Raw genomic sequence first — 23,761 nt, forward strand, 5'->3', positions numbered from 1 at the left:
CTACAGGGGATTTTCCACAAATTTTCTTTGAAACTAGTTCCATTTGAGTATTGCAAATTATTTCATTCTGCTCAGTGATGATGCAAACTGGACAAAACAACAGTTCTTAAGTTCTTTTAAAGAATTCTTTTTTAAATGTGATTCATACTAAAATAATGTTTTGTCCCCCCAGATGATAACTAAAATGTCCGGTACTTACAAGAAAAGCTAGGACTACAACTAATATACAAGTGATCTTGCCTAACAATGAACCTGGTTTGAGTGTCTTTTAGTGCAGTAATCAGAAGGCAGCAGGAAATTAACCTTTTCAGCTACTACCAGTGTGCAATCACAAAAACATGCTGTAGCCTAATAGTGTCAATCAAGTAAGTGCTTTAGAGGAAAAGGCTGGACTATTTTCTTTAGTTCCTAGCCTATGATAGGACCAATTCACAAGTGCAAGACAAAGGGAGGTGGAAGAAGGGCTCTCTTTCAGCTTAATTCTTTAAGGTATGCAATTTGTTGTAAGAACTAAACAGTTCAGTGTGCAAATTGTGCAACTTCCATAGACACAAAGTTGCTTGGTGTAAAACAAAACTAAAGTACCAAAAATATATTAAAACCAAATTCTCAGCTATGTCAAAATCTAATTTAAAAAAGAACTTACAGCATGCCACAAAGAATTGCAATATTATATGACGTGACTTTGCAAACATAAACAATATCAGAATAATGTCAGGAAATATTTAAGGCCTTACACAGGTATGTGTCTTCCAAAGCTAATAGAAAAAAAAAAATTGTTTCATGTCAAGAAGCTTAGGCACAAAATTCTTTTTCATGTGGTCTCTCTTGCTCATGGACAGAATAACAACTGCACATTTCTTTTTCTGTTTGTATTTGATGCTTCTGCTACCACTGTAGCAATGAAAGGAAAGCAAGTATTTCATGCCTTCCACAGGAAAAAAAAATGTTCCTGCTAAGCTATTTTAACTACAGAACCTCTATTCCATCTAGTTTACCCAGTCTTTCACACCCCAAACATATACTCAATGTATATGACAAATATGACATATAGGTATGTGTGTGTGTATATATATATATATATATCACTTCCAGAGACATAAATATTTATTTGATGAAGGAAAAGGTCCTAGAGACACAGACCATCATCTCAAAAATAACAGAACTGTAGAAAAAACTAAAAACAACACAGGAGTTTTACTGTCATAAGAACTAGACTGAAAAAACCTACAAACATATCTACTGGCAGCACCACTGATATAATTTTAATGGAAAAATGTACTATTTCACCCATCAAAGAAAATAGAGTAAATTTAATGGACTATGAAAACAGTATCGATTAAATATCTTCTAAAATGGTGGAGCCTTTGCTTCAGTCAGGTAAATAATTTAAGAAAATTGCAAAAAAAGTGATTTAATCCTGCAATCAGCAATGTATGTTTTCTCTTTCCTAGGTGAAAATTTCCTTGAAGCCTGCTTTGGACTTCAAACATAAAGCAAGCCCAATTAATTGGATTGATAAAAATAATTTTTTGAGAGAGGAAAATGAAGGATCTTCAGTTATGATAAAAGGCCTTCATATTTTCTCCAATAATCCAGAATTGCCATGCTTGATATATTCACTGTTAATTTAATTATATTTCCATTTTCTGTTTATTAATTCAGAAGAACTTTTCTCAACCACACCATGAGTTTCTGTTAATTTACCTGAGAAATGTCAATTTTTCAGTTGTTTTCCTGCCACGTGCCCCAGGCAAGTATGCAAGTTATAATTCACTGAACCAGGTTGTTGAAAATAAATTGAATTAATTTATTATATAAGTTGAAAATTTACTAGAAGTCACTCAAAAAACTTAAATGGAACCCCTCTCACTATCACCAAACTATTAAGTGACAATCCTGATTATGCCAGAAAGATAACTGTAAGATTTTAAGCAAGTTACAAAATATGTGTGTATATGAACATGTATAAATACACACACTGTCCTACAGATTTTATCTCCTGACTATAGATTTTTTTAATTTGGGTGGATTTTGTTCCATGATGGTTTTTTTCCATGTAAGACATATCAGATCAAAACAAGGAAAGGGCCCTTGGAGAAAACAAGGATACACTAAAATTATAATAATTTTTGAGAAGACTTATAAAGTCATTTTACAATACAACAACATTAAAACTAAATAGGTGTGGAATAAATGACTGAATCAAACCATTTTTATTTGAAATCACTACAATATGAGCAGACGTGACAGGCCTAGAAACAGGACTTATCAGAGAGGTAAGCTAGGAAATTGACTTTAAAATGGCATTCTGTAAGAATTTGAACGACAACAAACCAAAACCAACACAACAGGACCTTGATCAATGTAGACACAATGAGCTGGCTAGAGTATATATGAGAGTTATAGGTCATAAAACTACACCTGTAATAATACAGCTGCTTTCCAGCTGTGGGAAACAACCACTAAATTGTACTTTAATAAAAGGAAATTAAAAGGCTAAAATTAAATGGAGTTTCAGTTTGGATGAAAACAGAAATCTGGATATTTCACCACTAACAAAGGAATCAAAGCTCAGTATCATGGAGATATTCTGATATGCTGTCATCCTTTGTGGACTTTGTGTAATTTTTCAATTTGGCTATGGAATACATTAAGCCAAAGGCTTTGCAAAGCAGTGTGAAGGCTGCACCAGGTTCTCTGAACCCTTTAAATACTCAGTAGAGCAGTGGATTGAGGTCTGTTAAAAAACAAGCACAACTACCTAGGCCATAGGGTGAGATTGATATTCCCAGTTAGCAAATTTGAGAAAGGTAAGGAAAAGGACTAGATTTTGCCTCCAAAAAGGCCAGACAGAGAAGAATTCCAGAGTGTTGTCCTTCCAGACATGGAAGGACACTGCTCCCTGACATGGAGGCAAACTGTTAACTTGCTGTATCATCTCTTAGTAAAATAATAGACTGAGTCTGTAATATCACATCAGCGTGGCTGGATCCTAGGTGGCAGAGGGCCCAGTATATTCACAGAAAGGAAAGGACAATAGCTTCTGTTAATAAATACACCAAATTAGATATACATCAAAACAAGCCTTCCTAACTATGGAAGAATTTTTTTTCCTGTAAGATGAAGAACAGAATCCTGGAAAGAATGGGATTTTTTCACTGAATTTTAATAACCAGTTTCAAAATCTAAATACAAAAACAAAACTTTAAAGTTTAGGTGTTTTCCTAAGATAACTAGCAATAAGTAAGAGGAAATTATGTTTCAGATTTATAAAAGGGCAATTCAAAGGGGGAAAAAATTATATTAAGTCAGGAAAAAACATATGACCTAATAAAATCTTTTATTACAGCTGCACAATAGAAGAAATTGCACATAAAATGTCTTCATCTGCAGTTATACAAGAGATCAATTCCCCTATTTTATTCTAAGATCAGTGTCATTTTTTCTAATCAATGAAATATACTTCTTAAAAATACTCAACCGGAAATAGATCAACTGCAATTGAATTTACCGATATAAATATTCATTTATTCTAATTTTTTCTAATATGACCTACATACTCGAATACATCAGCAGAATAAAGATAGTACACAGTTGCACGCTTCTCTAGTCTGTAAAACAGTAGCTTACTTGCATTTTATTTTGTGTTTTAGTGACCTCTGGTGGTTATATTCAAAGGAAACTGCTGTACCCTGCTTGCTTGAAAAAAAAACTTTAAAAAACCCCAAAACATTAATTTTTCAAAGGCAAAAAAATTAAAGGCTTTTGGCATGCATTATGTGAAAGCTTACTTTAGCCTGTAAAATGAGGTTGAGGCTTCTTTTCTTCCATTAAGTTTTTCTGCCTCTTTAGAAATTAATGCTACTACTGTTTATAAAACCATTTTAACAACAACAACAAAAATGAAATGGTACATTCAAGGATAGAGGAATTATCCTTAAATTAATGTCTAAGTGGGTAGAAGGCAGTAGGGGTAGAAATAAACAGTTAGCTTTTCAATATGTAAGGGCCAGCAGTGGCATCCTGCATGAGTCTCTACCAGGTCCTATGCTACTTTGAAAGTACAAAAAAAATCACAAGTAAATGATGATTCTATAATGAGGTAACAAAAAAAACTGCAAAGGGGCCATGACTGAGTGACAACAATTGGAAAGAAAACTTGATGTAAATAGCATATGGGCCAAAAATAATTCCAGAATTGCATGTTCACAAGCTCTCAATTGACTTTTCACACTTGGGAAAAATTTAGAAGTTAAGGAGATCACTTCTATTTAACAGGTTAAAAAATCAAACAGTTCTCAATTCAAATTAAAAGATACTTGTAATGGAAGAGGAAGGAAAACACAAAAAACCCTACCAAGAGACAGATCTCCTATATCTTCAGGCTGTAAGACCTGGATCACAGTTTCATTTTAGATTATGTTGTTCAGCTCAAGACACTTGATTCTGAAATTTCCTAAATCACAACAGCCACCAATAAACTTTACCTGGAGTAACACATGGCTCATAGGAGAGGATAAATTACAGCATTATATTTAATTATGTATATGACACTGATAGAAAGGTTTGCTTTGTGGTGGGGTTTTTTAAGCATCACACAACATAAAATAGCTGACAGTTAACAAGAATGTTCAACCACCCACAGATTCCTCTGAAGGGAGCAGAGGGGAATACATCTCTAGATGAGAAATTCCTAAATTACTCCTTCCTATTTTTCCTATAAATGAACTATCGAGTTTTGTGTACTGCCTACAGTTATTTTATTTTACATTATATATGCAAAAATAAATTTGAACACACAAAACTATTAGAACTCAATGTTCTTTTCCACATTCTAATTTTGTAAGCACTAAAATATTTTTTAGTTTAGAGATACTACTTTGAGAGAAAAAAATTTGGAATGAATGTCATTAAATAAAGCACAGTAGATGCATTTTTAACTCAGACCTGTTAATTTTTTTTAAATTCCTTATTTTCTCAATGAATGTATATAAAAACTAATTTTCATTAACATAAGAATGGGGCTAGAAAGTTAAAATGAAAGTTAATTTTCCATTCTAGTCCTTCAGTTTAAATGTCACTGGTCTTGGACTTGGTCCTTGACGCATATGGATACTTCTAAAAATGCTAAATTCATTTGTGAATAACTCGTATGTTCAAATAAAAAAAGGACTGGAAACATTCTGAACAAAATAATATTACAGGTCAATGTAGAACTGTGGCAGCAGCTCTCTGGCCTCAGAGAGCAACGCACAACTTTCCCAGGCATTGTCCTGGGGAAGGCGGTGAGAAGACCAGCGAAAAGAATGATAAACCATTCGTATCTTCACTTGCTGCACCTGCTGTTGTGAACACGTGGAATGTGTTATGGAGATTTGTTTACCAAAGGGTGGTTTCTTAATCAGCCAATGGTGATGGTGTTTGGGTTCAAGGACCCATTGGGTCCACCTGTAGCAGGAGTGTCTGTAAGGGCAATGGGTTTATTAATGAGTATAGAATAATGAAGTGATTGATCAGCCTTCTGAGAAGCATGGAGCCAATGCTAATTATTACCCAGCTGGGGGCCTGTGGCAACATATAACTACTTCAATTTATTGCTTTTAAATACAAAAGCTGACTCAGATATGTGTTTTCTGATGTAAACTAGGACGCTGAGGAAATATGTTTAGCTATTGCTAAACATACTACTGCTAACCACCTGAACAAACATCTAAAGCCAAAAACCATATGGACATCTCAAAATTACTTTTGAGTATTTTAACTTTAAAAAGTTAAATATCAGAAAAAAGTCTGCCACATAAAAGAGCATACTGAAATTGTGACCTGGAATTCAATTGCTGTGAAACTGTCAGTTTTGAAAGACTTTTACCAAACTTCAGTGACTGTGACGCTAAGGACTTTTGCCCCACTTTGGAACTTCACAAAACAAACTGCAAACATTAGGCAACAACAATAATGTTTTGAGTTCAGCTTTCACTACAGAATGACAACTTTAATGGCAACATAGCAAGATAATAACAATAATTTCTAATATTCATTAAGAAGAAACCAGAGGTACCTAAACCAGCAAAAACTTCCTTAGCTGCATTTCCAAAAGAGTCAGGTACTAACCACTAATTGTATTTTCCTACACCAGATCTGCACAGCACACAGGCCTATTTACAGCTTGTGTTTAGCAGTTGGGTCTTATATTCAAACACCCACTAAATTGAAGTTCTGGCTTCACCTCATGAAGAAGAAATGATGCCACATTCACATTTGAAACAAACATTAAATAGCACATTCTGTCAAGAATTCACAATTTGTGTGCATGTGTAACATGCAAGAAAAGGACAGTAAGACACTTAATCTAATCAGTCTCCTGTTTAAGTCAACTACGGACCATGTAATACCAAACAAGAACTAAAAATGTTTTTCTTCTCCAAAGAAAATTACTTCCCCTTCATTACATGCATTCTTCAGGAACTGAACTGTGAGAAACCTCAAATTAGTCCCATCTCAATAAATTCTGTTTTGAAAAAAATTCTCTAAGAATCGGTTGTACTATTTCATACTAATTACAATAACTACAGTTCAGGATAGCCAAATGTGTCAACAGTTTTTTCCTCCACATGCACAAAAGTATGACTGTGACTACTTGATTTTATGAAAAGGAGAGAAAAATGCTAGTTTTATCATTGGTGGCCACAGGTTAGTAAAGATCAGAACTACAACTACATAGAATAAGCTCATAAGTTTATATATTTAATTAATTGATTATATTACACTTTACACATATGAGTCAAAAATAAAGCAGGGATCAAAACAAAAAATGCTGTGAAAGCCTCTGACATAAATAGTAAAAGCATTTTAAAAGCCCCCTGCTGGGGGAAAAAAAAAAAAAAAAGGAAAGTTACCTCAGAAACAGGTACATTTTCTTCAAGTTCAGATGTGTGTAAGGCCAGTAAACCAATCACTCGAGCAATGTTAGCACGTCTGTGTATCAAATAAATATTTTGTAGGTGCAGGAAATATATTTACAAAATACTACAAAAACAATTCTATCTTGTTTATATTCTACACAGGTTGCTAAGGGCAGAAAAATTTGACATCCTATTTACAGCTCAGATTTTCTTACTTCTGCTTTCTTTGTATCAACAAGTTATTTCAGTGTTTTAGCCCAATTTAGCAGTAAATATGTGCATAAAGACATTTCTTTCCTCTAGCTCTGAAGTGTGAAAGTTCTTTAGTTTGTTAGGATTACTAATAGTCATGCTCATGTTCAGTTTTTATATAATACAGAAAACTCCTACAGATAACTTAGACTTTTCAGGATAGCTGACAAAAGAGAAATTAAATCTGTATCAGCAAATCAGTTTTCAACGCTTCATTAAAAGAAAAAATTGGAATAATAAAATGAATGTTTATGAAAGAAACAGCAGAGGGCACTATCACATTGAACTATTCCTGACAGGTATTTGGTGGCGGGGGTAAGAGGGTTGCCATTATAGTTATTTTACTCTATTGTGGCATGGAGTTATTTTATTCAGTGATTTTAAGTAACTCTATTTGATGCACTAAGTTCTATATTATCTACATAAAATTTTAGAGTTTTTCTATAATCTTTGGTCCTGTAGAATTAACATATTATTCAATGCTGAAAAAATTCCATTTTATATCATCATACTCCCAGTCAGATACCACAGCAGTCTGACAGGCTAAAAAACTCCTCAAATAACCTATTCACAAAGATCCTCAAAAAAATTCAGTGACAAGACTGTATTTGAACATATTAATTTAAAATAGTTTTTACTTACATATCCCAGTTGGCAGCTGCACGCAACTGCTGTATCAATATAGGAAACTATAAAGAAGACAAATAAACATCAGTGAATTTCAATGATCTCATAGTTCCAAATAATAAACAAGAAATCAAAATATCAGTAATTTCATTAAAATGTATTTGGATAACATTTGCTAAGAGAATTATCACAGACAAATACTGTAGATATTGTGCAAACACTGATTAAAGAAAAAAATAAAAAAGCCTGAATGGACAAATACAAATATTTTTCTATATTTTGGCCTTAAACTAAACTACTAAGCATATAGATGAATGTCAGAATTTTCTTTCATTCTGAATAACACTATTTAGAGAAAAAAGGTCCGATTCTTTCACCTACAAGCACAGAGATCATCATACAGTATTATAAAACAAATATTAAATGACTCTGTGAGTCTGTACCGAAATAGTTGGCAAATACCAGAATAATGAATGTTAACATATATAATCAGCCATTTAAGAACCAAACTGCATAATTACTAACTAATTTCTAAAATGTTCTGTTAACTAGCTATTCAGTTACTAGATTATTGTTCCCCTTGCTCCAAATTCTCCAGTGATAATAGAATACACCTTCCAGCAATTCTGTTTCTGTTTTTCACAAGAATGTTATGGCATAAAACTTATCACTGCTTCCAACCTAAATGCTCTTCATCCAGTTTTTTGGTATTGCAATTTTCCGTTTAGTATCTTACATGCAACAATAATACATCTCAGCTTTTAACTTAGGTACCTTATTACAAATGTGGGAGAGCAAAGTAGTTTACTTCCTATCAAATAAAATAAAAGTGCTCATCTTAGGGTAGCTTCTGTAATGCCTTTATATAAGGTGGGGGGGGAATAAGTCTGTTTCTCTTCTGCACATGCAAAACTTGAAGAAATATGTTAAACCACTACAGAGCATACTAATAAAATTGTTTGTCTGGTAGAAAATGGTTTTTGAAACATAGAACCCCAAAACAGATTCTTCAGAGAGCATGGTCACTCTTTGAAGGCCTGTTTACTGAAAGTTTTACTGCCTGTTCTTTAGAACGCTTTCTTGCTATTCTTTACAGACATATGACCTAATAAAATTAATTTAATAATCATACATGAACTCTTTACAGTATCATCTGCCACTTAATGATTTACAAAGACTCACTTTTCATCATAAATTATTTTACACTCTTCGTAAAGGTTAATTTTTACCCCAACATTTTCCCTAATACAACAAAACTATATGTAAATGCATTTGAAATCTTAGACAACTAATTAGTTTTACTCAGCTCTTTTAAAAAACCTAACATGGAATTTAATAATTTTTTGTTGGTTTTTACTACTTTAATCAACATCATATTTTTGCCAGTAAACCATTGATTTTTTCAAGTATAACAAAAAGCAGCTAATTTTTTATACAATGGCAAACATGTAAACCATGTTGATTCCTTCAAAGCTTTATTACTTACCAGCTGAGAGCTAATTAGCCTGTTTGCAATCTCCTTGTGGACAACCAAAGTGCACAGATAGTACAGTAAGTTCAGTTTAGAACGTGCTGCTCCTGTATTCTTCTCACTGGACTCAAGCAGGGAACACACTCTTTTCACGAAGTTATTCCAGTCCACATTTTTCATAGAGGACAACTTCTCAACTAAACATGAGAAGAAAACAAACAGTTAAAGATAATGGATGTTTAATGTAGCTTTGAATCTAATTATAATTTTAGGACTTAAAATACTAAAGAAGCCCGTTAGAATTCATGTCTGAAGACAACAGAAATAAAAAAGGAAGCCAGAAGAGGATAAAAATTCAGCAATGGAAGCCTCAAATAATTTTTGAAAGCACAAACCTGCTAAGTCCTTCATATAAGGAAACATTCGCATTAAATTTGAGAAAGGTAGCAGTTGTCCTTCATTGTTACTAATTCTTAATAAGGAAGTGCAGCTTCCTGTAAGTAAATTTGAGGCAAAACCTAACGAAAATTAATGAAATCTGCTCACAATAAATAAACTGAAAACATGTATAATCACTCCTACAGGTAGGTATCCACCTAGCTAAGCCTTAGCAAATCAGGACAAGGATGACTTCTGAAAGAGCACAAAGAAATCAAGTCACACGGACAATTAACATATATCCTGTGGTTCCATTCATTGACTGCTGCACATGAATTGAGATTTTTTCAGACTTCCTTATCAGTCTAAACAGTTAATTTCAATCTAGCAGCCATATCTTCCCTCTGCTTTGGTAGTTATTTATTAATAAAGTTATTTATTAATAAATTACCTGCCACCCTGATATGCTCTGGTATAGACTATTTAAAAGCATGTTTTCTGTCTTTTATGAAAATTTACACCTAAGTAACAAAACCTTCTAATGCAGGCAAATAGACATTTCATCTCAATAGAGATGAAAACAGGTTTGGCTTTCAGGTATTCACTGAAATTTTTCCATATTATCTTTAATCATTACTGACAAGCAGCATCAAATTCAGTATCTTCAAAAACAATCAGAAAGTTGTCCAGAAGAAAGCTACGACTCTGAAAGCATTACAACCATAAAAACCACTGTCCCATAATAAATAAATGCTGACAAGAGTTAAACATATCAGAACATCAGTATAATAACTACTTAAATGTAATATGAAACATAATAGTCCCCTTGGGCAATCAAATCTGATCTTTTTTGGATTAATCAAATTAAAAATATTTTCAGTTACAGTCTTGACTAGGAGATTGAAGGATGTTGTGTTCCTGTCCAAATATAAAATTTCTTCTACAAATTAAGTCTTCAAAATACATACTTTATAGAAAGGAAAGATGAACTTTTATGCCTAGGAAGAGGTGCTATGTGAATTCTAGACGGACTATGTATCTGGCTGATATCCCTCTTCAAGCACAGTTCAGTATTTTCCTTAAAATGACTAGAGCAAATGTTCCATAGGAAGAATTGTTACAGTCATGACAATGAGCTGACTTTAGTTTTCAGAAATATTTCTAGACATTGAAAATTAACAACAAAAAGACAAACCCCAAACAACTTCACATTATCTTTTTTGACATGAGTGCCATAACAGTTCATGATTAAAGGTGGGACTGGCAAAGCTACCTAGTATTGTGGCTGATCAACACTGCACATTTTAAGATCTTATTGCCACTTGCTCACCTGCATTTGCCAAATTGTAATATATTTGTTTGAGTATTTCAGTTTAAATCTCTCAGTTGGAAGAAAATATGCTGGTTTTCCCACACTAAACACTGATGACTGCCTCATGGCAAAAGTTTTGAGCACGGGCTTGTAACTCAAGAAAGCAGAAGAGAAAGGAATGTAATTTAAGAGTTTGTACTTGCAAAGGCTACTCAAAATTGATCTAGGTAAAAACATTGCATACACAACAATACTTTCAGAATAATTAAGAGTTCTGAAACTGTGACCATGTATAATCTACAAGGGGAGGCTACAGGTCTTGCAATAATGAGTTACAGCAGCACATGCAGAACTTGCTAGAATCTTCAGCAGATCCATACCTGAATATGCTGGTATATGTAAAGCTTTCGGGTCAAATCTAACTGGTACTTGCTTCATTATCTGGAAAAAAAACAAACACATTACGACTAGTTTTAATGCATTCCTAGAAAATCTCTAAGTTGAACGTGAGAATACAAAGACGCAAAATTTGTACAGGATGGGTGTACATGCTACTGCTCATTACTGAGGAATTTTCCATTGTTTTCTGGTATGTATTTCTTCCAAACAAATATCTGAGATTTAACTCCCATGTTTTTTATATAATTACATTGCTAGCATTTCCATTTAAGTGATTTTTAAAATGGGATTACAAAATCACAGGATTTTTTTCAGTTTACATTTTTATCTTGCTTGTATGCAGAAAAATACCTGCATTTGGGTTTCAAAAGCTACTGAAAGGAACTATGCAGGTGACAGCTCAAAAAATGTTTTAGCAAATCATTGCCATACAGTAAATACATGTATACACTAGACCGCTCCTGAATATAAAAAGTCATATTATCAGCAGCTAATCATTCATAAGATATAGAGATTTTTTTCCCTGCAAAACCATCATTTTCTTGTAGATCACAAAATTGGATGACTGCTCAGTAACTGAGCATTTGAGTGTGATTTTCACTAAATAAAGAACTTTTTAAAAGGCAACTGTGTAATGGAATTTAGCCTTTGACAGAAGAAGTCTAAACTTAAGTAGAGAGCTATTTTCTTAAAAAGGTCTTCAATTCCACAGATCTGCAGAACACAGGGAAATTTTACAATTTAAGCTGACATTTCAGCTTTTAAAATTCTGCCAGCATCTAGCAAATCCCTTTCCAGGAGATTAAATTGCAAGCTCTTCAGATTTACCAGGTGTCAGTATCATCCTTAAGTCTGAAAAGCAGACTAAAGTGTCATCACCAAGAGGCAGTGACTCTGATTACATGTCCCTGGAACTTAGCGGGCTATTTTGCATTAATTCTCAGTCTGGCATTGCATGGTAAGGAGATTAGTCTACAAGCACACATCAGTATGTGCACCTACCCCTAATCTCATCTCTTATACTTGTACTAAGAAGAGAAGCAGTGAAGGACTTAGGCTTTGTGTCAGAGTCTTGAGACAGAACTGAGAAATTAACAGTGGTAGCATTCAAACATATAATTACCTTTGAAAGCCTCCTCTAGGAAGGATGTCTCTCACCCCAAACATATTAAAAGAGCATTATTTGGTAGTTACTTATCTAGCTGTGTAAGATTTTTAGTTTTTGAAAGTGTTAAGAAATCCATTAAAACAAACCAAAAGAATTGTTAATACTAAAGCAATACAGCAATTAAAAGCTGCAAGACATTCCTAATGAGTTTAGATGCTCGCTTCCAAGGAAAAATCTTGCATTCCCCACATCAGCAATTTACTGAGTAAAGTTGCTAAGACTGCTTAATTTTTTCTGGCACAGAAACAAAAGGAAGACTAAAGGGACTCTTGACTATCATTCTTTCTACCAATGCATGTGCCTATAAATGCACATTACATTGTCATCGCAGTGCAGAGCACTGATTCTTTTTTGATTTGCTCTTCACAGTCAAACTTAAGTGTGAATTCCCTGCTCAGGAGACTTGTTGCAAACTGTTAGCACATTAGAATCCATACAACAGAAATAAGATGGACATTTCTTGCAACCTCAGGTGTTCTTTAAGAGGGAAAATAGATTTATGTTGAATAGAAACATTATCACACTAAAGAGTAACAAATGTTATTCTGCAAATGTCTAACTCCTAATCTAGAAGGCTTCATAGATGGCTTTGTTTTGAGTATAACAAACCAAAGTTTTGTGTTCATTTAAGTAACAGATAGGCACATTATCAGAAAACAAATCTACAAAAGCACTGAACACAGCACTTTGCAGCTTCTATTTCTTGTAAGATATTATTTAATACTATTATTCAATCCCAAAATAACTCATTCCTCCAAATAAGCAACACAATAGGATTATAAGGCCTGCCAAAAAAACGTATGAAATCCTGCCAAATAACTGGGTGGAACTGCTTTAAAATGTGAACTATAAAATACAGGAAAGAAGTTTCACCCTGATTAAAAATTTATCTGCAAACATAGTCTCAACCACAAGTTCCTGAATCATGTATTTTATTTTGCTTTACCTTTGGATTGTCAATGATTGGTGTCACAGTAAGATCAGATTCAGTGTAAATGAGATCTTTCAATTTTGACTCCATATCCTGCTGACTTGAGCACACATTTTCAGCCTAGAAGAAGAACAAGGTTTTAAAAAAAACTGTTTTGTACCAAAAAAGAGTTAATCATGTTTATTCACAAAATATTTCATTTCAACATTATACCAAGCAGTCTGGCCATAGAAACATATTCTAATTTGCTTTTTATTTACTTAATAGCAGATAGGACTGACTACAAATTATGGTGAAAGAAACATATCAGAAGAAAAAGCATTAGATCAAAATGTAATTGAGAAGAAAGAAGACAACTTGTCTTTTGTGCAAGAAAAGGGCAAGAAAAAAAGAAGACTAAGAATCTTTCTTAACTCCTACATCTAAAGTTCTGCAAGTATCTTTTTCAAACAACTTGCACACTTAATTATGGAAGGATGCAAGAGAAAGTTAACTTTGCCACAGACTTCAGGCTAATATTACCATCACCCCTTAATATAAACTTTTTACTCACTTTTTTCAACCATGAATCTCCTTGTGAAGAATTTTTGATTGGGACAGTAGTAGTAGCATCATGTACTTCTACTGCAGAATTAGTTCTAGGTGTGGGACGAGAACTTCAGCAAATGAAATAAAAAAATAATTAAAAACCAATAGAGACTACAGATTAAGCTTCATTGCAAACTACTTTTTCGTTGCTCTTTTGAAACTTTCATGTCATACAGCAAATTTTCAAAGCTGACTAACATAACTTACACTATGTTCTGCCTGATCCATTAACTAGACATGACTTTTCTGTCTTTAAATGTGTTCTGACAAGGTTAGGATTTCTTTGCTGGTTAGAAAAGGGAAGATGGTATTTTGTTGTAGCTATCAAATGAATGTAATTTGATTATTTTCTCAGCCAGAATGACTCTACAAACTGGAGGCTAAACCATTCTTATCTTAACTCCTAATAAAAGAAACATACAAAATAAATTAACTTGAGAAAAAATTGCAATTTATTTTATGTCATTCTCTTCTCACACACAAGTTTTAGCTGAGTAATGGAAATAAAAAACTTCCTAATTTTTGTGTATCATTGTGAACTGGGTTTACCTTTTGCTTTTCCTTTTTAAAATCCTGTCAGCTAATTAGAAAATGAAGAAAGGAGAGACTAGAATACTGCCAAGTTGCAATTGTCATAATGCTTCTAGTGAATTTGGAGTTTATAGTACATAATAAATTAAAACATTTAAAACCAGCTTTAGAATTATCATGATTGGCAGGCCAGGAAACTAGTTAAATCAACAACTTCAAATGAACATGTTTTCTTGATTAGCAGAAAGTAATAGACACATTAAGTTGCAAATCAGATTTATTAGAAAAAACAACTAAACTAAAAATACAAACAGCAAACAAAATTAAAGACACCCAGGAAATCAGTGATCAAATGATTACCATAACTATTCTCATCTTCCATCTATTTTCAACAGCTATTTAAATTTAAAGGGCACAATGAAGGAATGCCAAAATATTACCTACATAAAATATGAAATATTTGGTAAACCTGTGATATTTATGGTAAAAAAAAGTGTATCAGGATGTACTTGGAATTTTAGTTCCTAAACAGAAAAATTCCTTGATTTCCAGCTAGGACGCTGGACAAAAAATTCCAAACACGTAGATTTGTTAAATATATTTTTTTTTCAATCAATTTAACTAAATTGCTTTCATACATGATTGAGATACAGATAATAGTATCTATTTTTTCAGTTCTCAGATGGTTTCTCAGTTTAAACCAAGACAAGAGATTGCTGAATTAAACTAGTTAAATGAATGAGATCTATTCCATTTGCACAAGCAGAAGAAGCCACTGCTGTTAAAAGCTGATTAACCACTCCAGTAGCTAATTAAATTCTGATGCCAAGTGCCAGGTAAGCAAGTTTCTTTCACTTCAATGTTTTAATACTTTACTAGACATCACATACACTGCTTTCAGAAGTTATATCATTGATGCAAAGAGAATTTCAGAACAGATTTTTTTTAGTTGTTTGCATTATGTTTTAAATTTTTTATTTAATGTACTTACAAATACATTACGTTGCTAAAAAGATATTATTTGGATTCCATTTCTAATACCATTGTAGCCTTTCTTTTGAGCAGCTTGCTCAAATCAAATGCTACTTGAAATTACTAATAATATATGTTTAGCTGTGATGATAAAAATTAAAAATGAGATGAGAATTAATACTTTAAAAAAAAACAACTAAAATAACTTTTGTACACAGTATGATGTACAAAAGCCCTATTTCAGGTTATGCAAGAAGCTTTAAAGAGTCTTTTCAAACTGGAATATTTCTGCTTGATGTTGACAAGAAAAGTATTTCACTAGACAACCTTCTTGGCTTGAAAGCTAGTACAAAGTTTCAGAATCAGGGCTCAACTAAAACAAATCACTGTTAAATCAATCACTATTTTTTAACTTAATACACATGTAGTACTTAATAGACTCTTACCAATACCTTGCAATGAAAAGCTGCAGGAAGAATTTATTAACGGATGATACGCCGAATGCTTATTCTTATGTATTTAAAGCAATCGTACTCCAAGAGAGAGAAGAAAGAAGAGAGAGAGAAGGAGATCTAAACAAATTTTAGCTTTCTGTTTAGACAGACAGTTAAATAATCAAAAGTTTACTTTCAAAAATGAGAGTAATAAAGTCATATAAGCTTTAACTACACACACTGTTTTCACAGCTCTTCAAATGTATTTTAGTATTTATTAACTGGTAATGAAAAATTTAAAAGGCAACACAGACACAGCGCTACAGTCATAATAATAAAATGTTTGAAGAGACAAAAAGCAACACCAAACATACAAGATTACAAGGAGGTTTTCATACCTGAGGAGAAATATGGATTCATTTGATTCGCCATCAGCTGCACTTTTGGGCCGCAATTCAGTCTGAGTTTCTACCGAAGAGAGAACATGAACTTGCATTCAGAGGTTAAAATCAAATAAAACATAGGGAGTAAATATGTTGGTAGGATTGATAAAATAGCTACAAAGTAACAAAATGAGCAATATTACCTATTTTGAAAGAATTGCTTGGTGATTTAAGACCTGCCCTTGAGGATGACAGGTTATCTAGATTTTCATGATCATCCACTGACTCTTTGGCACTACAAGAAACTGGTGACTCTGTGTCTTCTCTGCTGTTTAATAAATGATATTAATTACAGATTTTTAAAAAAGAGGATTGATTATATTTAAAAAATTGATTATATCCATTATCTGTTGCAATTGTTAGCATACAATTTAGCTGTCATTCTTTAGAAAAATACACTCTTTAAATATGTGTTGCACGTACTTTTTATATTGGTAATGGCAATTATGAAAAATACGTTTACAGCAAGTAACTGGAAAAGTATTAAAAATTCTATCATTAGAACTTAATTGAAAGACATTTAAAAAGTTCAATTATTACCCCATAATACAAGAGATACTAAAGAAATACTAAAAGCATTACAGACATTTTAACCTGCATAGGAAAAAGTCACATGAAACCTATCTCCTATAATGAAGTCTGTAGCCGAGATTAAAACCATGTTTTTGTGTGTGTAATGATTTACTGTCACACTTGAATGCAATTTTATTGGTTTTGGTTGTTTGGGAATTTTTTAACATGTCCTAATATTATTATCATGGAACTGGGTCATAAAACCTTAATGAATGCTCTCCAGGATATAAAATATTAATCCAACCCACAGTGTGAAGAAAATAGATACATAGGCCTCACAGCTGGAAAAGAAAGAGTATTGAGCTTCTTTTGCATGTCAAACCAATGTTTTACATTTGTCATATTTGTCAGTTAGTGCATACATCAGTAGATATTTCAGAGGCCTTAGAAAAACCTCTAAAGTATGGCCAAATAGACTAATATTTTGTAGAAGACTAAGGTCCCTCTGGTTGTCTGAAAATTCCCCAAATATAGCACTATCAGGTTGTTGACATAAGTCTTGCTAAAATCTTGAATAATATATTAGTTCACAGTATAAACTTTAAACATTAAATTTTTTTGCAGATGAAAGCAGTAATAAAATTAGAAGACAAAGAGTGATATCTCAAACTATAAGAAACAGTAATAACAAAAATACTGCAGCTGTGATACCAGAAATAGGTATTAAACAACATGAAAGAAAATTTTGAAGTAGATATAAAAAAAACCACTCAGCAGTCCAAAACTATTTTGACATTAGATCCCCAGATTGGAACCTGAATTATCTTTCAAACATTTATAACAAAGTAACATAAAAAACAATGCTAAATGTCCTAATTTAAAATTAGAAACAGAAAACCCACCAAGGTAACAGGAGTCTCAAAGAAAACTAACTTTTTTAATACATAAAAACCATTTGCAACAGGTCTAGGTGTTTCTGCATATGTAGCAGTGTAGAGTATTAAATATTTAGAAAAAAATCTCTACTATTAGATTAATACATCATGTCATAAGCAAAGAATATAGGTCAGCTGCATTTGCAAGATTATAAGGCTGAACCACAGCTCTAAGATGCTGCACTGATAGGCTTTGTGAGGCTCTAAGCCTAATGCATAAAAACAAACAAAAAAACGTACCAAAGATAAAACAGACCCATATTTATAAGATTCTACAAAAGCGTTAAAAAAAATGTAAATCAGATTCATACAGCAATATTATATAATATATAAATAAAAATGAGAGCATTTAGCTTGGAAGTGAATTTTGACACATTCTATAGACAGCAGGAAGGAGTCAGTTGAAAGTGAATGGACAGTGCAATACCTAACAGGATAATACAATTTCTAAACACCCAAAACCACTTACAGAATGGTGTAAAACTCCATTTGTTATTTCATGAAAATTCTAAGAAAAGTTCAAAAGTTACAAAATGAACAGACAATAAAATATTTTTTATCTTTGCTTATATTTACTAAAATAAATCTTCCTTGAACTTTCAGTACCTCAAGCTTGTGCCCTGTCTGTCTGGGGAGCCACCACCACAATGGCTAAAGGATCCTTTCCAGAATGGATGCTGCAATAGGTCTGCCCAATTCAGCCTTTGGAAAAGCAACAAACATAAAAGCAGTGGCTAAGTACAACTGCACAGACACATACCAGACTAGGTTTTGAACACAGTGACACTACAGAGTTAATCCAAATTGTTTTCTTTTATTTGGACAACAAGCAGGATTTTTTACAGGACAAACTTTTAAATCAGAATGGAAAATTCACACAACAGAGATATGAGAATGAAGGAATGGAAAATTCACACAACAGAGATATGAGAATGAAGGAAACTGCAGAGTTAATCCCACATGTAAATTATCTGACATACTCTACAATTTATAGCCCTAAATTATTTAACAGTAGAACTGCATCAGGTGTAAGTTAAAGCCTAATGAAATACAGGTGCCCATTGCTCTGGAAAAGCAAAGCCATCCAATTCCAAACTACCTATCGTTCTGTTACAAAGTTATCTATTTAGCACCAGGTACAAAAACAATAGCCAAAAAAAAATGCATTTAATGAAAACATTAATTCTATATATCTTCATCTAAGAAAAAGCACAGTTTGCTCTTTTATATGAGGGATGAAATTTTTTTTGCATTCTTTGTCAGCTACAAAATACTATACATACAGTATCATAATAATTATTTTCTCCAGAGGTGGCAATAAAAACAGCTATCATGGATTAGGCAGTTCACCTTTTCTGAGGATCCTTTTGGAGTAACCCATCAAGCAAACTCATGAACTCAGCAGAAGGTTTGTGAAAAGCAGAACCTGTAAAGAGAAGCACTTAAGATCAGTATTGGATAGCAAAAACAATAATCACCCAATGTAAACCACACTATTCTGCAGATCATGCTAAAAAACTTTCTTGATAGTAATCTCTGAAAACAAATCTCAGTGTGTAAAGAATCTTAAATATACACTCTGCATGTCAAAGAATCCTCAAAGAAATCCCCAAAACAAACAAACGACTAATGCTCGGACATCAAACGAATACATTTTTTTTTAATTTGTAAAAAAAAGCACCCTCCAATAATCAGATAGCCAGCAGCAAGAAATTAAGAAGAGTTAAAATCTGCTTAAGTTGAAAAAAAACCCACCAATATATTAGGATCTCTGTGATCTGATGCGCAGAATGACCAAGATCAAAAATTCCACCCCAGCAGGTAGATTAAGTGTTAACAATTAAAAGTATATTATATACGTCACTGTCAAAAGAGAAACAAGCATTCATCACTAACAGGGAATTATCACAGGAAGGCATTGCTAACATTCACTTTGGACAACTAACTGATTCCTGCAACCCGCCCCAGAAGAAAAAGGGCAAATGAAATTTATTACTGTGACTTGATCCATTAACGGATAACAGAACCCTACTCTCTGGTCCTGGTCGCAATGGATCTTCAGATAAAATCTTTTCAATTAATTCATCACGGCTTTCTGAAAGGAATGGTGGTTTTCCTACAAGCAAACAGAAGTGTATTTCACAGATTAGGCAAACTTCAAAATGGTTGTAAGGTACAATGATTTATCATGAGCTCATTTTCCTGAGAAAGCATCCAAAGAAATAAACAACCTCAGTCTGAGTACAATTTATTAAGTTTTCTTGTCAATTTAAATTCTGAATATTTGATTAAATTCTTTCGTCATGAACAGCAAAAGAATCAACAGACAGAAGAGGCACCAAAGATGTCTTGATGGAGGCAACCCTGTACGAATCAGACATAAGACAACAGGAAAAGACAGAAATCTCCATATCTGTATTACTGTGTTGATCCAACAGATCAGTGTTTTGCTTAAGGTTTAAGAAGGCTGCAGTGTAATTCTCTTCTGCAATGAAGCTTCCATCTAGCTGAAGCTATGGGTATTTTGTGTGCAGGGAACCAAATTACTCTAGTTTTACAATAGTGAGGCAGTTTCCTCCTTCAAAGGTTAAAATAATGCATATAGAGTTTAATACCAAGTAGATAAAAAAACACCATACTATCAGAATTTGAGGGCTGCCATAATTTTAAATAATAGTATGCAAACCCTACATGTTGGTTAGCATTGTTGGCAATAGGACCACTTAACAGTATTGTTTCACCTGATTATTTGATAAAGACACCTTTTTTTGTCTTTTAAGCACAGTTAGTATGTTCTTCAAGAAATCTTCAAAACCTGCCTCCAGTTTTTCTATGTCCCAACTTCCCTAAACAGTTCATAAGAATTTACTTTGGGACTATAAACTATGCTTCCATTATCATTAAATAAATAGATAAATTTACAAACTTACAACCTGAGAACATTTCATAAAGTAAACATCCCAGGGACCACAGATCACTGGCTTTGCCGAAGTTGTCTCCCTTTATTGCTTCAGGAGCTGTGTATAACGGAAAGCCTACAAAACACAGAATGCATAATTGATGCACTTTGATTTGTCATCCAGCATTCATCTTTTTCAACACTTCAAACTTTGTCTCCCAACTTCATCAAGCTATAGATTGTCTTCACCCAACATAAGAGAAAACTGAAATAGAAAATGTAAGTAGTTTCCAAGGAACTTCTCTGCTATACTTTCACTGGATTATATAGGATTATATATGTTTTGTTGTTTATTTCACTTCAATTACCAAACTGACTTGTGCTTCACTTTTCAAACACAGTGATTAAGGCAAAGAATGCTTTGATTTGCTTTAACAGCTTTAAGAGCCAAGAAATTTGAGCAGAATGGTAAATCTGAGTAACAGAAATAATTATCTTACATTAGATTTGGGATTTCTTTTTTTAAAATCTATCCCAAGAAATAAACTTTCACAAACTTAGTAAACTCTGTTACAAAAAACAAGGTAGCTAGCCAATGAAATCACTGATCTAAACAGCTATGGCTTTTTTACCACTAAAACACTATTAAAACATCACATATCAAATTATAGCAGCTTATTCACAAATCTCTTTTGTTTGATACAGAAATAACATATATAGTTCCTATTTCTACAGTAGTTCCCATCAGTTCTCAAAAATCTCCAAAGTAATTACACTAATTCAATAAAAGTGCCAACTCCACAGTCCCTTAAAAAGTTTATTTTGGGTTCTTTTCTTCTTGGGTTTTATTGTTTTGAGTGACAAAGGTCATTACCATACCTATCAAAACAGTTCCGAAGAGCAACAGGAAATAAATTAGATTTGTATTTCTTCCTGAATAAAGACCTGATCTTCGTCTTATTTCCAGTGTGGACTTTCAGAAGGAGACAGCAAGGAGAGCTCCCTTTGTTCTCATAAAATATTTTGAGGAATTCTGTTGTTTCTAATAAAAGTAACTGATACATGGGACATAATTATCTTATAAATAGAGGTCTATGAGATGCTCCAAGATAATGTCTAGTAAAAGATTCAAAAGATTAAAAGCAAGTCTCTGAATTTTTCATTATAAAATGAAAAATTTTTCATTATAAAATGAAAAAAACCCATAGTATTTGCAGTCTACTGCATTTGTATGTATTTGCCTGTTGAAAGTGAAGCACAGTAACTTTCTCAGACTTTAAAATTAAATTATCATTCTTTAAGGTAGTGAAAGAGTTGACCTCAAACTAGAAATAACCTAGAGCAGGTGTGCCAAAAAGGACAATGAAAGTGCAGCAGTGCAGTGCCCAATGAAAGAAGCAGTAGTTCTGTGTAGTGCTTCCTGAATTTTCTGTATAGTTTTAACTCTTAACGGAATTTAGTTCCAGACCTTACAGAGAGCACCTGCAGCACAAACTTTTTAAAAGTCTATAAATAATTCCATAGCTCAATTTTTTTCTGAAACAAAACAGGATTAATTCTAAATAATTTCTCTTTATCATATTCATTGATATTCCCACTTTTATTCTGTCTCTTTGGCTAGTAAAAATTTCATACCTTGAACTATATCTTTTAAGTATCTTTGCAGAGTGCTTTCATTAATATCTTCACCTTCTTCAGCTCCAGCTAAAGCAAAAACTTTTTCCAAATCTTCACCCTCTGCTCTAGCCCGGCAAAAACTACTGAATTTCAAAGTGCCAGACCCTTCCAGTAGAATCTATCAGAACAAACAAAATCCAATATGCTAGTATCATATACTAAAACTGAAATTTCCAACATGAAATAATTTATTATAAAAATAACCACAATCTCAAACCATATAAGTACATAGAGACTATAACCAAAAACCCTGAAGTCTTTCTTTTAAGTCAATGCCAATACTGTCTTTTTTCTTATAACAAAAAGTACCCCAATAGAACCCTTAAGAGGTTCAATATGCACTTTTGTTTACTCATTATTAAATCTAAATAAACAATGATGTTACAAGAGAAAAGATAGTTAAAGTAGAGTAAAACTGCATAGGAAAATATAAGTCCAGTAAAACCAAACAGGGCTTCATTTGAGGGGGGAAAAAAAAAAAGGAATTTTTCTCATCTTCTGTAGCAGAAACTTCCACAGATTTTGTCCAATGAAGATGAGAGTTTTCTCTGGCCAGTCACTGCTTATTCTTGCAACAAAAAATTTCATAATCCCAAAAACCTTCTTTAGAGAAATAGCCCATTCAGGCAGAAGCAGAGGGCAGGGCACAGAAGAAGCCTTAACTTTAGCATTTTATTTTCTGTTGAAATGAGCACTTGACAGCAGCATTCTTCTTTGGAAGACTACTGAGTCATCCACACTATGTATTTTTAGTGCTTTTATGTCCACAAATGACAGGAACTGAGTAGAATTGTGGAAGATTTTACCAAAAATTCAGAGAGTGGCAACTTGATCATTTATAGATCAAGATCAAAGCCAATTACTATTAAGCAAAAAATTTTTATTATAGTCAGTTTTATTCTGGTGACTACATGAATTAAAAACAAACACAGACTTTAGCAAACCTCTACGTTAATAACAGACATACACTAAATGAGAAACTACATAAAGACTTGTATTTTTATAAGATGATAATTTCCATGGTATGTGCAAACAATATAGAAAGCTATTGACAAAGAAACTTTAGTTACATTTTACTCTGTCATTAGCATTTTCCATGACTGCAAAATATTCTGCAGCATGATAGAATAATAACAAATTTATGTCTCCAAGGATAGAGAACTAAAATTTTTCATTAAATTAAACCAGTACATCAAATGAAAAGGAATATATCACATTGTATCAGATATATACCAAGTAAAGAAATCAATTATATCATAAAATATTCAAGATACAGACTTGTCTCTGATTATCTTCACATACATATAAAACTCAACTGACCTCACA

At 32.9% G+C, this 23,761-nt stretch overlaps 1 protein-coding gene across 1 annotated transcript in view; it reads right to left on the reverse strand.

Annotated features, from left to right (window-relative positions):
• Positions 1-23,761, reverse strand: part of ULK4 (unc-51 like kinase 4) — a gene marked incomplete at its 5' end in the record, with an annotated part of 208,993 nt that overhangs the window by 180,840 nt on the left and 4,392 nt on the right. The window contains 13 exons of the mRNA XM_084202800.1: positions 6,900-6,978; positions 7,800-7,846; positions 9,271-9,452; positions 11,326-11,386; positions 13,459-13,563; positions 13,997-14,099; positions 16,367-16,436; positions 16,555-16,679; positions 18,466-18,561; positions 19,210-19,285; positions 19,892-19,975; positions 20,793-20,894; positions 22,394-22,553. Of these exons, the coding sequence (XP_084058926.1) occupies positions 6,900-6,978; positions 7,800-7,846; positions 9,271-9,452; positions 11,326-11,386; positions 13,459-13,563; positions 13,997-14,099; positions 16,367-16,436; positions 16,555-16,679; positions 18,466-18,561; positions 19,210-19,285; positions 19,892-19,975; positions 20,793-20,894; positions 22,394-22,553 (1,290 nt within the window). The remainder of the gene's footprint in view (positions 1-6,899; positions 6,979-7,799; positions 7,847-9,270; positions 9,453-11,325; positions 11,387-13,458; positions 13,564-13,996; positions 14,100-16,366; positions 16,437-16,554; positions 16,680-18,465; positions 18,562-19,209; positions 19,286-19,891; positions 19,976-20,792; positions 20,895-22,393; positions 22,554-23,761) is intronic.

The sequence above is a fragment of the Fringilla coelebs genome, assembly GCF_963513975.1.
Source record: "Fringilla coelebs genome assembly, chromosome: 1".
Lineage (NCBI taxonomy): Eukaryota > Metazoa > Chordata > Aves > Passeriformes > Fringillidae > Fringilla > Fringilla coelebs.